Raw genomic sequence first — 17,017 nt, forward strand, 5'->3', positions numbered from 1 at the left:
GGCATGGTAGTCTTTGCTACATCAGGCAGAGTTAACTATCACGGTGCAAATCGTCATTTTGAGACTGAAGGCTACCACTAGAATGTGACCACAGATTTGGGAGGCAGCCACGCATTCAAGGATTTTATAGAGGGATCATCGTTTGTGAATAGACGGCAGTGGTTCAAGAAGGCATCTCACCACCGTCTCATGGGTAACTAGGAACAGGCATTTAATGCTGGCCCCACTCTGGCATGGTAGTCTTTGCTACATTTGGTGCAGATGAAGACCGTGTATGGTACAATGTGCTGGCTGCTGTTTTCTATGGATCTCCTCCTTTTTTGCCTCTTCTAGTGTCCTTCCAAACCATCAACCTCTACAGGTTACAGCCATCAGCAACTGACTCCCAGTTGTTGATGTCAATTTCTCTGTTCTCTTACGGGATGTTCACATCGTTGGCAAGGCCAGCATTTGATGCCCATCCCTAATACTTCATCTGAGCAGCTTGATAGCCAATTTCTAAGGGCAATTAAGAATCAACCATATTGCTGCAAGTCTGGAGCAAGTCACATAAGCCAGAGCAGGCAAGGACTGCAAGTTTCTTTTCTGAAAATGTAATTAGGAAACTAGATGGCTTTTTTAAAACAATCAATGGTGATTGAATGGAGCAGGGACACTGGAGATAGACTGGGGAAAAACTAACTGAACAATGAGAAGACATAGTTAAGGGAAAAAGGAATAGTGAGGAAGGTGGGGTTGAAGTAGAAGATGGGGTTGAAGTAGAAGGCAAGTCATGAAGAATGGGGGGAGCAAAATGGAAAAATAAATCAATCTTCAGCATGCCTTGTGAAACATCAATTTATTAAATTCAACTCCAATAGTCACTTACCCCAAATTGGTAAATCATCGATGTACATCTGGTACCAGTAGTGGTTCTTGATGGCATAAACAAAAGCATCCCGTTTTTGCTTATCCAGCTCAATTTCACAGTAAGTACTCTGCATGACATCCTCTAGATAAAAACAATGCAAGATTAAATACTATCACATATATAGCAGGACATAAATATTAAATGGGATGACTTTATATACTTTCAGCACTTTATATGTTTTTATCTTTACGATCCTCATACACCAGAGTTTCATTTTCAACATTCTGGACCTTAATAGGTTCCTCCATGGTTCCAAATACAAGTTTTATTGATCATGAAATAAAATCAGTCATCAATTTCTCATCATAATCCTAAAAGCCTAATCCCTTATTCTGAGACCATGATCTTCTTCCTCAAAACTTGGAAGTTCACATAAGTGAATGTTAACTGTTTCTCCCTCAACAGATGCCGCATGACCTGACTTGTTCCAGCAGTTGCTTCTTTTATTTCAGATTTCCAGCACTGTAATTTTTTGATTTTGATTTTAAAGATCAAAAGCTAGCTGCAATTGATCAGTGCTGCTGCTTTTCACTTCTAGGATCTGAATTCACATCTAACTTAAACTAAAATGTTCATTCATGTAACTGTATGCTCCAAAATAAACATCTACAGCAGAACAAAAGTACGAACACTTTCATTAACGGCATCACAGTTGCGTAACAAATAGGGTTGATTGGTCATGGGCAGGAATATTGAATACAAAGGAAGGTGACCATAAGATTCGCAAAATGATGGAATTTAGGGGTACTCTTCAAAGTTAGGATAGGGTAAAGGCCAGAAGATTTCAGAAAGAAATTGCAGTCTAAGGGCTACAGCCTCTTAGCATTCGTTCAGTATTGATTGTAGGGGTAGTTGCACACTGGACTAAATTTGTAGCAATCACAAACTAAGCATGGAGATGAAAAATGTTTTGGGGCCAAGTGGAGTGCTTTAGTGTTTGCATGGACAGGGTTTTAAGCACTGACCAACACTGATCAGGAAAATCAAGGTTACATACGAGTCACAGGTAGATAGGATAGTGAAGAAGCCATTGGTACACTTGCCATTATTGGTCAGTGCATTGAGTATAGTAGTTGGGAGGTGATGTTGCGGCTGTACAGGATATTGGTTAGGCCACTTTTGGAACACTGTGTACAATTCTGGTCTCCCTGCTACAGAAAGGATGTTATGAAACTTGGAAGGGTACAGAAAAGATTTACAAGGGTGTTGCCAAGGTAGGAGGGTTCATGCTATAGGGAGAGGCTGAATAGGCTGGGGCTACTTTCCTGGAATATCAGAGGCTGAGGGGTGACCTTATAGAGTTTTAAAATCATGAGGGGCATGGATCGGTTAAATAGACAAGGTCTTTTCCCTGGGGTGGGAGAGTCTAAAACTAGGGGGCATAGGTTTAAGGTGAGAGGAAAATATTTAAAAGGGGCCTAAGGGGCAACTTTTTTCATGCAGAGGATAGTGGGTGTATGGAATGAGCTGTCAGAAGAAGTGGTGGAGGCTGGTACAATTGCAACATTTACAAGGCATCCGGATGCGTATATGAATAGGAAGGGTTTAAGAGGGATATTTGCCAAATGCTGGCGAATGGGACTAGATTAATCGAGGATGTCCGGTCAGAATGGATGAGTTCGATGGAAGAGTATGTTTCTGTGCTGTATATCTCTATAACTATGATGTACTACTGGATTTAGTCTCAGCAGCCAGCAGCCGGAGGGAATGGAATCGTTGCAATGGTGTGGAATTTCTGATGACGACTATACATGATAATTTTGTTCTTGACAATTGAACTGGAGTGTGTTCTGGCTTATCCACAATATTATATAGTCAGATAGTGAAGTGTTCAGTTGGTACAGCACTTGGTTAAGGGTGGTGGCTGCAGGGTTACAATAAACGTTATAGAGTCATAGAATAATATAGTGTAGAAACAAGCCCTTCGGTCCAAACTGATCCATGCTGACCATGGTGCCCACTCAGCTAGTTCCAACTGCCCGCATTCGGTCCATATCCCTTTAATCCCTTCCCATCCATGTACCTATCCAAATGTTTTTTTAAATGTTGCTTTTGCATCTACCTCAACCACTTTCTCTGGCAGCCCATTCCATATAAGCACCACTGTGTATGTGAAGTTGTCGTCCCTCAGGTCCTTCTAAATCTATCCCCCTCTCACCTTAAACCTATGCCCTCTAGTTTTCAAGTACTCATCCCTTGCATTCATTTAATCTAAGCCCCTCATGATTTTATACACCTCAATAACGTCACCCCTCATTCTCCTACATTCCAAGGAATAAAGTCCTATCCTGACCAACCTCTCCCTATAACTCAGGCCTACTAGTCCTGGCAACATTCTCGTAAATCTTCTTTGCACACTTTCCAGTTTAACTATGTCTTTCCTTTAACAGGGTGACCAAAACTGTACTCAATACTCCAAGTCCAATCTCACCAACGACTCACACAACTGTAACATAACGCTCCAACTCCTATACTCAATGCCTCGACTGATGAAGGCCAGCAGGCTAAATGCCATCTTCACCACCCTGTCCACCTGTGACATAGCTTTCAATAAACTATGTACTTGTACTCCAAGGTCCCTCTGTTCCACAACACTCCTCAGGACATTACCATTTACTTTAAAAGTCCTACCTTGGTTTGACTTTCCAAAGTGCAGCACCTCACACTTATCTGGATTGAACTGCATTTGCCAATCCTCAGCACATTTCCCCATCTGATCAAGATGCCTCTGTATTCTTTGATAACCTTCCTTGCTATCAACGATACCTCCTGATTTTGTATCATCCACAAACTTACTAATCATGCCTTGTACATTCATAACAAATAACAAAGGTCCCAGCACCAACCCCTGTGGCACACCACTAGTCACAGGCTTCCAGTCCAAGAAACAACCTTCAACCATCACCCTCTTCTTCCTACCACCAAGCCAATTTTGAATCCAATTAGTTAGTTTTCGCTGGATCCCATGCCACCTAACCTTCACGACTAACCTGCCATGTGGGACCTTGAAGTCCATATAGACAACATCCAATGCACTACCCTCATCCATCCTCTTGGTTACCTCTATGAAAAACTCTAAAAGATTTGTCAGACATGACTTCCCACGAACAAATCCATGCTGACTATCCCTAATCAGATCTTGACTATCCAAATGTTGGTTGATCCTGTCCAATAACTTGCCTACCACTGATATCAGGCTCATTGGTCTATAAACAATGGAACAACATTATCCACCCTCCAGTCTTCTGGATCTTCACCAATGGCTAAAGAGGAAGCAAAAATCTCTGCAACGGCCTCTGCAATTTCTTCCCTAGTCACCCACGATACCCAAGGATGGACTTGATCAGGCCCAGGGGATTTATCCACCATAATGCGCTTTAAGGCTGCAAATACCTTCTCTCTGGTAATGTGTATGCGGTCCAAAACATCACCACTTGTTTCCCTTATTTCCTTAGAATCCATGATTCTCTCCTTTGCAAACACTGAGGAGAAATATTCATTGAAAGTCTCCCCCATCTCCTGCAGCTCCACACATAGACAGCCATGCTGATCTTTAAGGGGGCCTATTCTCTCCCCAGCCACCTTTTTACTCTTACCATAGCTACAGAATGTCTTGGAATTATCTTTAATCTTATCTGCCAGTTTCATCTCATACCTTCTTTTCGGTCTTCTGATTTCCCTCTTAAGTGTGCTCCTCCATTTTTTATAATCATCTAAGGATTCACTTGAGCCCAACAGCTTAAACCCAATGTATGCCTTCTTCTTTTTCCTGACCAGAGCCTCCTTATCCCTCGTCATCCAATGATCCCTAACACTGAATGTTGTCAATATGCATTGAAACTTGCGTAAATGAATAATTTATGAATTCAAATCATGGTGACATTAGAACGGAACCTCAATTATGTTGAGCTGACTGCGTTCTCCTCCTGCACATGCACAAGTGGAGATTTACTGGCTACATTTATTGACTGACTGGGAAGAACAAAAAGAGAGTCTGCACCACAGAAATAAGTGATGGAGGAGAGGGCATGGAGAATGGAGTGACTATAAAGCTGCTGAGAGGGATAACATGGTGCTATTACACCTATGCAGCCTGATCTACTGGCATTGACATGGATTAATTTTTAACGACCATGTTATTATGTTATATATAATACATAGCTGTTATACTCTGTAATCCCTCATTGCCCTAATCCCAATTCCATCAAATTACCAACATAATAACTGTCCTCAGACCAGTCAACCCTCAACCTCTTCTGTACTTTCTTAATACCAAAAAATCTGACAACTTCATCTTGAACACATTTAAATGAAGAGAGCATCCAGAGTTCTTTAAGATAGAGAATACGAGATTTACAATAATTCAGTGAAGAAATTTCTCAGAATCCCAAATGGCTAACCTTTTCTTCTGAGACCGTGATCCCGAGTTCCAGAATATTCAGCCAGATGCTCAGCTTTTCACAACTCTCTCCCCATCTATCCTGTTTAAGCTTTCCAAGAATACTTTGTGCCAATGAGATCATCTCTCGTTCTATTAAACTTCAGGAAATATCAGCCTAATTTATTCCATTTCTCTTCTAAAACCCTCTCATCCCAGGAATCAATCTAGTGAACTTTCATTTCACGCCTTCCAAGCAAGGATGCCTTTCCAATATGAAAAGTGCACAGAGTACTCAGGTATGGCCACAAAGTCTGGTATAAGTATATCAAGACTTTTCATTCTTCACAAGATCTGTGCACACTCAAGAACTTCACTATTTTTGCAGTCCTTTAAGTTGTTCCAATCAGTTTGGATGGTATCACACCATCCTTTGGACAAAATGCAATCACATCGTGCTTTTCAAATTGCATCTATATGCCCATCTCTTCCACCAGACTATATCCTCCATAACTATTTCTCATACTGCAGATTATACTTCCCATGATTTGCGTCATCTACAAATTTCAAATTTGTACCCTATGCTGTTAAATCTAAGCCATCAAGAAATATTAAGAACAGCAGTGGTCACATCTCTGGAACTCTTATTAGTCTATAGTTGTCCTCTGCCGCCATTCGAGTATTTGAGGATTGGCATTTTGTTGCCAGAATCTTCACAAGTTCTATCCTTCAGCAACCCATGATGCAGCTCATAAAAAGCACTGACGTCTATACTTTCAAATACTGCCTAAAGGCTACCATTGCCTTTCCTCTTCTGAAAGCCATTTATCTACTCTCCATTTGAAGTGCGGATCTGATTAATGTTAAATCTAATTCAAAGAGTCATGTGCACATATCAATGGCCTCTGATCAAGGGAATTGAGCTGCACTCCATGAGGCAGTTTTGCAGCACCAAGATGAAGATTCTTCTACAAATTTGACCAGAATTTAATGCATAATACCAGGAGGTTTGTAAATACACTGCAAGAATGCAACGTTAACATGGTAGCTTGCTTTGAAAAAGCATGAATTTAGAACTCAATATATTCAATTTAGTGATGTAAGAGAAAATTGCCAATATCTCTTAAATTTGCCATTTATTAGTTTGAATTTGGGGATCTCTGCCCTGCTCTTGTAGTTTCACAGTTTAGTATTACAGATATATTTTCACCATAACCTATTGTTACACACTCCATTTTACATCTGAACGTTTCTTCAGTCCTCTTTCATAAATCAGCTGGTATGGGGAGGTCCAACATAGCTAGACACCATTCCTGCACCACATCAGGATCTCATTATACTAACTACCGCAGTTCAAGATAACAGACCACTACAATCTCTCCGAGTAACTAGGAGAATGCAACAATTTTAATTTATTCCTTCATTAAATATGGGCACTTCAAGAAAGGCCAGAACTTGTGGTTCATCCTTAATTGTCCTTGAACTGAATTAATTTGAGACAGCCATTTCAAAGGGCAGTTAACAGAGATCTAGATTGCTGTGCGTCTGGAATCACATGTAGGTCAGACTTGGTAAGGATGCTCTTTTACAACAATGATAGCTCCCTGGTCACCAGTACTAAGACTAACTTTATATTCCAGATTCATTCATTGGTTTTAAATTCTACAGCTACCATGGTGGGATTTGAACCTGTGTCCCCAGAGTATTAGACTGGTCTCTGGATTACTAGTTTAGTAACATTCCCACTGGTCCACAAATGCAAACAACAGCTTACATGTCAAAAATTAATTGAGAGTCTTCCATTCTATACCGATTAGCAACTCATTCGCTCCACACATTTCACAACTGGCACAATTATCTGTTAAAATAACCTGTTTCTGAGTGACAGGATGGTTTGGCTTTCAAGTAGCACTCCAGAGAATTAATCACAAATGTTTAGGATTACACTCCATTACAGTATTGAAATACTGCATGACCTTTTGAGTGAATGCTGAGGCTACACCTGCTCTCTCAGGTGGAATGGAAGGATCTCATGGCACTATGTTCATACTCAAAAGAGCAGAACTCTCCAGCATCCTGGCGAGCATTTATTCCACAATAAATAGGATTAAAAACAAATTATTTGATCATTATCTTACTGCTTCAGTTAGTCCCTGCATTACTACTGTGACTACATTTCAGAAATACTTCCGCAGTGTAAGTGTTTGGCATCATCCAGAAGGCAATGAAATACACAATTTATGTGCTGTTTCTTTATGACATTTGGGATCAATGTTCAGGTGATTATTTTGAACTGACAAAGAAGCAACAGATGCAGGGTGGAAGAAAGTGTTACTATGTAAATTTGCAGGTCAAAGTGGAACCTATTCAACAAGTGGATTACAAATCAAGTACTGAGGCCTGGAATGCTAAAAATAGCTAATAACTGAATACAATTATGGTACAGAAGAATGGCTGGAATCAATATCAAATACAAAGCAACAGCAAATACAAGGTCAAAGAATATGAGCAAGAATGAGAGCTGTAAGAAAAATATACAAAAATAGATACAAGAATATTCATGATAGATCGAAAATTAGCTGAAGGAAACAGGGTGATGGCAAAGGGATGTTTCTCTAACTGGGAGACAGTGTCCAGTGGGATTCCACAGCACTCCGTGCTGGGCCCCTTCTTTTTTGTAGTGTACATTCATGACTTGGATGTAAAAGTGGGGACATGGTCAAAAAGTTTGCAAATTAATATTTAATATTAATAATTTTTAGTTAAAGAAGATAACTATAGGAGAATATCAAGGGAATGGTCAGCAGGGGAGAACAGTGGCAGATGCAATTCAACTCAAAAAGTGTAAGAATGTATTTGGCAGAACTAACAAGAAAAAGATTTACACCTGTCATATGGCCTTGAAACGTACTGAGGATCAGGAAGGGACCTTGGTGCACATATCCACAGATCCCTGACAATAGCAGGGCAAGTAAAGAAATGGGTTAAGGCATATGGGACACTTGCTTTTATTAGCTAAGGGACAGAATAGAAGAGCAGGGATTTTATGCTGGAACTGAATCAAACCCTGGTTAGGCCACAACTGGAGCAGTGAGAGCAATTCTGGTCACCACATTATCAGAAGAATGTGATTACATTGGAGGGCGTACAAAGGACATTTCTCGGAATGATGCCTGGGTTAGAGGGTCTGGGAGTTAAGGAAAGATGAGATATCCGAGGTTGTTTTCCTTGGAGTAGCAAAGGTTGAGAGAAGATTTTATAGACAGAGATAAGATTTTGCGGAGCATGTACAGTTTGGATACGAAGGTACAAGGTAGAAGGTCAAGAGATTGTAAGAGAAAAAGTTTTCTCGCCCCGAAGAGTGGTGGAAGTCTGAATATCTCCGCCTGAACAGTTAGACGAATCAGAAACTCTTGTAACATTTAAGCAGTTTTTAGATATGCACCTGTGTTCCCTTATCATCCAATGAGACAAGAGCTAGAAAATGGAATTAGTATAGACAGACTTTTGTGGGCAGGCATGGAATGGCCTCCTTTTGTGGTGTCAATGATCATGATTCATGGGTTATGGAGAAGGGAGTATGAAATTTAAATTAAGACAGAAGACTGCCAAGCCAATTCTTCACAAATGTTTAAGAACGCTGAATTGTCCACACCAGAAAAGCTAGATACAGTCAGTTAACTGAGACGTTTGAAAGAGATGCTTACTGTTTCTAAGGGATGTGTAAAAGGGCACTGAATTAATAATATGAAAGACCTAGCTGATATGGGTCCAGGTCACAGGCCAGTACTCTGCAAACACAAATTGTCAACCTTTCCTCCTCCTGATTGGTGGGGACTGTACTCAGTTCCATCAGCTATATGGCCTTCCCTCCAGCCATTTGGCAAGGTCAGGTATAAAACTACAAGATATTCATGAATCCTCCATATCTGTGGGTTCTTCGGTCATTTTCTGCCTCACCTAGAGCCTCCCTTCCAGTATCAGGACTAAGTACATAATCACACGCTCTTATTGTCATAAATAGTTTAGCTGGTATCTTACAATCACACATTAGAATAAAAAGGAGTGAGTTCATAATCCTACCTTTAAATTTAATATCAAGACCACTGAACTCCAGCTCTACTCCTTGAAGAGCTTCTCCTAAGGTTTCATGGTAATGGTTAATAGTCTTTTTTTTCCCTGCACAAAAAGGTAGGGAAAAGTACTTGTACGTTTCTTGTCGATTATGGTAGGGTCCAACAGTGTTCATCCATAAGACTACTTCCTCTTTATCTGTATACTGGGAAAAAAATAAAGTCAGAAGATTAAAGTTAGCAACAGTTCAGATGTAACATAGACTAATCCAACAAATAGATTCTCCAATTCAAAGATTAAATTACAGTGGACATTTTGAGTAAAACACTGCAGGAAGTTTTGAAAAATAAAATTCCTCATAAAAGTGCCATCCAGTGGTGGAAGGTAAATTAACCACTTTAAAGGGAATGTCTTTTAGAGATGGCATTTGCCAATAAGCTGTAAAGAAGCTAAGCTCAGACCCTGGGGTATCATCACTATGGTTGGTAGGAGAGAAACAAGCAAGAAGGGGTTCTCCAAGTTGCAGACCTTTTGGTCCATGTACCTTGGATAACAATTGGAGTACTGTTTAGAATATTAATTGGGAGCAAACTCTTGCAACCTACCATTCCATTCAATTACTGTTACTTCAGAATACAGATTTCCAATATTTACACAAATATATCAAACAGCTTCTAATGCCAAAATACATCATCAAGTATATTACCAAGCCTTAGCGATATAACTACCTTCAGGGTAGGCAGTGTCATCCACCTGCCAGTTGTCACTTCTTTGCTCCGAGAATCTCTCTGTTCCATTACTGCCACCTCTCATTAAAGAGCCTAATCTCAATTGCCAGTCCAAATACAACCTGGGAGTCATCACTGAACCAAAACTGAACTAGACCAGCCATATAAATGGTAACGCCATTGAATGTTCAAGGGTGGTGGTTAGATTGTCTCTTATTGGAAATAGTCTTTGCCTGGCATTTGTGTAAGATGAATGTCACATGCCAGTTGTCACCCAAGCCTGGATATTGTCCAGGTCTTGTTGCAGTTGAAAATGGACAGCTTCAGTATCTAAGGAGTCGCAACTAGTGCTGAATATTATGCATTGGTCAGCAAATGTCCGTACTTTTGACCGTTTAATGGAGGAAAGGTAATTGATGAAACAGCTGAAGATGGTTAGGCCAAGGACAGTACCCTGAGGAACTCCTGCAGAGATGTCCTGGAGCTGAGATGACTGACCTTCAACAAGCACAACTATCTTCCTACATGCAGTGGAGGGTTTGTTCCTCGATTCCCATTGACTCCAGTTTTACTAGGGCTCCCTGATACCACACTTGGTTGAACGTGGCCATGACGTTTGGGGCTAACACTCTCACCTCACCACTGATGTTAAGCTCTTTTGTCTGTGTTTGAATCAAGGCTTTAATGAAGTCAGGAGCTGAGTGGCCCTGGTGGAATGCAAACTGAGGATCAGTGAGCAGATTATTGCTGAGCAGGCGCTGCTTGTTAGCACTGTTGATGACACCTTCCATCACTTTACTGATGATTAAGAGTAGACTGATGGGGTGGTAATTGGCCAGGTGGAATTTTTCTTGCTTTTTGTGCGCAAAATAAACCTGGGCAATTTTCCATATTGTTGGATTGATGCCAGTGTTGTAACTGTGCTGGAAGAGCTTAGCTAGGGGATGGCAAGTTCTAAAGCACAAGTCTTCAGTATTATTGCCAGAATGTTGTCAGGACCCATAACATTAGCAGTATCCTGTGCCTCCAACCTTGTTTTGATATCATATGGAATGAATTGAATTGGCTGAAGATTGGTATCAGTGATGCTGGGGACTTCTGGGGGAGGCTGAGATGGATTATCCGCTTGGCACTTTTCGCTGAAGACTGCTACAAATGCTTCAACTTTATCTTTTGCATCGATCTTCCATCTTTGAGAATGGAGCTACCTCTGGAGCCTCCTCCTCCAAAGAGTTGTTTAATTGTCAACCACCATTCACAACATTCCACAACTCTTCTTTTAATGTAACATTAGCCTCAATTTATTTTATTAACCATGGTTGGGCAACTTTTCCAGTTGCATTTTGCAGCTGAAAGGAACATATAAATTCTGCAATGTCCATATTCTTTCCTTAAAGATTAGCGATTGCCTAGCTACCATTATACTCTTTATTAAAAGTTACTCAATATATCCTAATTAGCTCATCCCTCAAATCTTCAGAGCTTCCTTAGTTTAGATTTATGACAGATTAGACTACTTCACTTTGTCAGTGTTAGAAATGCAGGCCCCCCTTTAAGAGGCAATCAGAAGATTTTGTAATCAATCAGTTCAAAGATGTTATTACACATTTACGGAGCAGGTAGGAACTTGGGCCTTCTGGTTCAAAGGTAGGGACACTTTGACTGTGCCACAAGGGCATCAAGAGTAAACCAGACAGCCCTAGAATGTTTGAGTGCAAGTGATGCTTGTTAAATATAAAGACTAAGAACTGGGTTCTAAGGGCTCCTGTGGTGCAGTGCTGGCATCCCTATCTCCAAAACGTTTGTGTGCGCTAAGCTACAGATTTTTAAAAGATTTCTGAAAATATTATGTTGCCTCATTCATTATACGTTAAAATAAACTATCCAGTCCAATGAAGAGTTCTGTTAGGTTATGGTCACTCCTCCCTAAAGGATCCAGTGCAACAAAATTATTAATTAGCCCCTTCTCATTGCACAATACCAAGTCTTTGATAGCGTGTCCCAGTTGGTTCCTCAGCTTGCAGGTATTACGCAAAAAAATATCTGTCATAGTCTTATTGCTAAAGTGAGACTCTGGGCAAACCACATGACTACTGTAGCACCCTTGTTAGATGTTTCAATTTCCTGTTTAATATCATCCTGTACCTTTCTACTATTGTTTCTAGTAGTTACTCTGCAATCAGTAACTCACCACCTGACTTCCCAATGCCTGTCCAGCAAGTCAGCCACATGATGTAATATTCATCATCATCAGTGGTCCCTTGCAGATGAAAGAGACTCTCTCCCACTCTCAGGGCAAGTCCGTAGATGACTGTATAAACTGACACAGCTTTCACAGATTTTGTTACACTTGGTGCAGCAGCAAGCTCCTAACACTGTTTTTGGCTGGCTTCTGCTTTTTCAAGACGGCAAGTCTCAAGGTGCTTGCCACCTTCCTAGATGCCCCTCCTCCACTTTGGACAGCCTCAGGCCAATGATTCCCATGTTCTGTGGGGATGCTGCACTTTGCCAGTGAGGCCTTAATTCACTGAAGCGCTTCCTCTGTCCATCTGGGGCTCACCTGCTGTTTCAGAGCTGGAGTACAGCACCTGGTTGAGGAATCTCATGTCGCTCCTGCAGACAGTGTACCCAGCCCACCGTAGCCGACCAGAGGTGGTCAGTGCCTCGATGCTGGCCTGGTTGAGGATGCTGGTGTTGGTGCATTTGATGAAATACTATTCACTGCCTGGCGGAATACAGCTCTAACACCACTCAAAAAGCTTGACACCATCCAAGAAAACCAGCCCACTTGACTGGTGCGCCTTCCACCATCTTCAACATTTACTGCTTTGACCACCGATGCACAATGGCAATAGTGTGAACTACCTGTAAGATGGACTGCAGGAACTCACCAAGGCTCCTTTGACAGCACATTCCAAACTATCAACCTCTATCACCTAAAAGGGCAATGGCAGGAGATGCAATGGGAACACCATCACTTGCAAGTTCACATTCAAGTTGCACACCATTCTGATGTGGATTACATTACCATTTGTTCATTGACAAAATATTGGAGTTGCCATCCTAACATTACTATGCCTGTTTCAACTCCACTATGGACTGCAGCAATTCAAAGCAGCAGCCCGTCTTCTCAAGGGGCAATTAGGAATTGGCAAGAAACTCTGACATATCATATGACTCCTCATAGCCTGTAACCAAATAAAACAAAAATACCCTAAAATGTATCAGAGATAGTAGGAACTGCAGATGCTGGAGAATCTGAGATAACAAGGTGTAGAGCTGGATGAACACAACAGGGCAAGCAGCATCAGAGGAGCCGGAAGGCTGACGTTTCGGGCCTAGACCCTAAAATGTGTTCTCATCATATCTACACTGCTTTCCACCCTAAGCGCCCTCTCAATTTTATCATGATCAAATCAGCTGCCACTGTCACTCACGTCCCTCATCCTAGACCACCAGACCAAAAGTTCCTCCTGGCTAAATGTAGATCGTGTATCTTTCTCTAGTTTCTCTCCCATCTCCCCTTACAGCCTCTCAGATCTCAAAGTCCTATTCCATTCTCTTGACCCTATTCTCAAATTACTAACTATCCAACATCATGTTCTAGTTGCCACGATAGTCAACATGGTTAATGGTTCTCTCCCTTCATATACTGTTCCTCTCTCTAATTCTGCCATCGTCAATCCTCTCTTCAAAAAACATCACTTAATCACACCAGGCTTGCAAACAACCACCTAATCCCCCAACCATACTTTCGTCTCCATTGCGCTGAAATGTTTTCTACCCACCAATTCATACCCAACCTTTCTGGAACTCAAATGAACACAGATAGTTTACTTTAGTCAGAAATGGCTATCACTATAAGAGATTTCTGATGAACAGTCTAGGCCCGAAACGTCAGCCTTCCTGCTCCTATGATGCTGCTTGGCCTGCTGTGTTCATCCAGCTCTACACCTTGTTATCCCAGATTCTCCAGCATCTGCAGTTCCTACTATCTCTGATACTATAAGTGCTTTTTCACTTGTCTACAGTTTTGACATGGGTGACCACATCATCCTTCTGCAATGTTTCTCCACTGTTATTCTTCTGGTTACACTTGCCTGATTTTAACCAGATTGTAGCCAGAGTAGCCAGTGTGGAGCTGGAGCTGGTGGACTTGATAAAGGGTCCGAACCTGAGACGTCGACTCTCCTGTTCCTCTGTTACTGCCTCACCTGCTGTATTCCTCCAGCTCCACACTGTGTTGACTCTGACTCCAGCACCTGCAGTTCTTGCTATCTCGTAGCCAGAGTACCAACTGCAATACCTTCTCTTCCCGCTCCTGGAACACACAAGGATCTAACCTGGGTTTCATCTTATTTCTCACCTTCGTGCAGCTCCTTGGTGACATCAAAAATGCAATATTGGTTTTCATATGTAAGCCGTTGCCACCCACTCTTCCTCACCCACCTTTCCTGACTCATCCACTGGCGCAAAATTCTCAAGATTGCTGTACAAGATGAACAGAAACTTATTCCAATTAGATACTACAAATAGCAAAACAATTTTCTTCAGTTCTGCTACAAAAAGTTGCCTAGCTCATCAAGTCCATCGACAGGGAGAACTAGCCATTTGGATATAGAACTGACTCAAAAGGTAGGAGACAGGGTGATGGTGGAGGGTTGCTTTACAGACTGGAGGCCTGCCAGCAGGGGTGTGCTGCAAGGATCAGTGCTGGGTCCCCTACTTATTGTCATTTATATAAATGATATAGATGTGAACATAAGAAGTATGATTAGTAAGTTTGCAGATGACACCAAAACCAGAGGTGTAGTGGACAGCGAAGAAAGTTGCCTCGGAGAACAACGAGACCTTGATCAGTTGGGCCAACGGGCCGAGGAGTGGCACATGGAATTTAATTTAGATAAATGTGAAGTGCTGCATTTTTGGAAAGGCAAGTCAGGGCAGGACTTATACAGTTAATGGTAAGGTCCTGGGGAGTATTGCTGAACAAAGAGACCTTGGCGTGCAGGTTCATAGTTCATTGAAAGTGGAGTCACAGGTAGATAGGATAGAGAAGGCAGTGTTTGGTATGCTTGCCTTTATTGCTCAGTGTATTGAGTATAGGAGTTGTTAGATCATGTTGCAGCTATACAGGACATTGGTTAGGCCACTTTAGGAATACTGTGTGCAAGTCTGGTCTCCCTGCTATAGAAAGGATGCTCCCAGGGTTGGAGGGTCTGAGCCATAGGGAAAGGCTGAATAGGCTGGGACTATTTTCCCTGGAGTGTCGGAGGCTGAGGGGTGACTTTATAGTGGTTTATAAAATCATGAGGGGCATGGATACAGTAAGTAGACAAAGTTTTTTCCCCCAAGGTGGGATGGTCCAAAACTAGACAGGTTTAAGGTGAGAGGGGAAAGATTTAAAAGAGACCTAAGAGACAACGTTTTCACACAAAGGGTGGTGCATGTATGGAATGAGCTGCCAGGCAAAGTGGTGGAGGTTAGTATGATTACAACATTTAAAAGGCATCTGGGTGGGTATATGAACAGGAAGGGTTCAGAAGGATATGGGCCAAATGCTGGCAAATGGGACTAGATTGATACAAGATGTCTGGTTGGCATGGACGAGTTGGACTGAAGGGTAAGTTCCCATGTTGTATATCTCTTTGACTCTAAATCTATGTATTTACATATATTTTAATATAATTTATTGCGTGTTTGAATTCTGACTTATTGGCTCATGGATTTTTCTGTATCTGAACGGTTTAATGATTAACTTGTAAGTATTTCTACAGCCATTGTGATTTCTTTTAGAATGACCTGATAGAGAGGTAGCTTTCAGAACTAACGGCTTTTTAACTACATTAGGACAACTTACAACAGCAAGGGAAACAATGGATCAGAATTTCTCTCGCAAATTTCTGAAGTAATCCTTTACCAGATCAGAGAAAACATCCTAAAAAGGATTTTATAATTTCAAATTGAGGCAGTTCCACAGCAGTTCTTGGATGAAGACGTATGTATAAAGCAAAGACCCTGAGAAAGGGAAATGATAGTGGAAAAAAAAGACTATCTTAGAGCATGGAGTTTAGTAATATTCCAGACCAGAACCGTGTTTGAATAAAACCCTGACGAGGTTATCTGAAACGAAGTAAGTTTAAAGTGAGGCATACGAAAGCTCCTGGAATACAGTTTTTTTATACAGTCATAGAGCATGGAAACAGACCCTTCGATTCAACCAGTCCATGCCAACCACAGTCCCAAACTAAATTGTCCCACCTGACTGCATTTGGCCCATATTCCTCCTAACATTTCTCATTCATACACCTATCCAAATGTCTTTTAAATGTTGTCATCATATGTCTCTCAAACGGTTTAGAAATCTTAACCCTCCAATGCTTCCCAATTGGTTATTTAGAATGTATACAAAAGAACTGTACCAAAAGCATTTACGTTTCTCCATATGGATTCTGTCTCAATGCAATCCCCAAGGACATCCTTGTATTCTCACACTGTGATACAGTCCCCATTACTAATATTGGCCTCCAGTCTTAGCCACTAGATGATCTTGAATGTTTAAATCTAAATCAGTGATTACTGGTAAACAACTAGACAGAATTTCAAAAATGGTCAGGAATGGGAATCTTTTGTCAAACTTTGATATAAACAAGTGTCTTTCACATATTATAACAATGGCAACACTTCTAAAGTTCTTCATTAGCTGTGAAGAACTTTGCAGAAGTCCGAGGATGCAAAAAGCACTATAAAATGGAATTTCTAACCTTCAGCTGTAAAGTATATTTTAAATCTGCAAAGTCCTTCATACTATTTTGCAAATAATGCAAGTAAAATTGGGCAAATTCAGTTTTTCATAATCTTCCTTTCAAAAAAGGAAGCTATTACTAAGGATCATTTCACCTGTATGTTCTTTTAAGGAATATAGCC

At 41.1% G+C, this 17,017-nt stretch overlaps 1 protein-coding gene across 1 annotated transcript in view; it reads right to left on the minus strand.

Annotated features, from left to right (window-relative positions):
* Positions 1-17,017, minus strand: part of tm9sf3 (transmembrane 9 superfamily member 3) — a 118,403-nt gene that overhangs the window by 75,500 nt on the left and 25,886 nt on the right. The window contains exons 2-3 of the mRNA XM_048616261.1: positions 9,372-9,567; positions 869-991 (exon numbers count right to left, since the gene is read on the minus strand). Coding sequence (XP_048472218.1) covers positions 869-991; positions 9,372-9,567 — 319 coding nt within the window. The remainder of the gene's footprint in view (positions 1-868; positions 992-9,371; positions 9,568-17,017) is intronic.

Source organism: Rhincodon typus, chromosome 34 (genome assembly GCF_021869965.1).
Source record: "Rhincodon typus isolate 14 chromosome 34, sRhiTyp1.1, whole genome shotgun sequence".
Lineage (NCBI taxonomy): Eukaryota > Metazoa > Chordata > Chondrichthyes > Orectolobiformes > Rhincodontidae > Rhincodon > Rhincodon typus.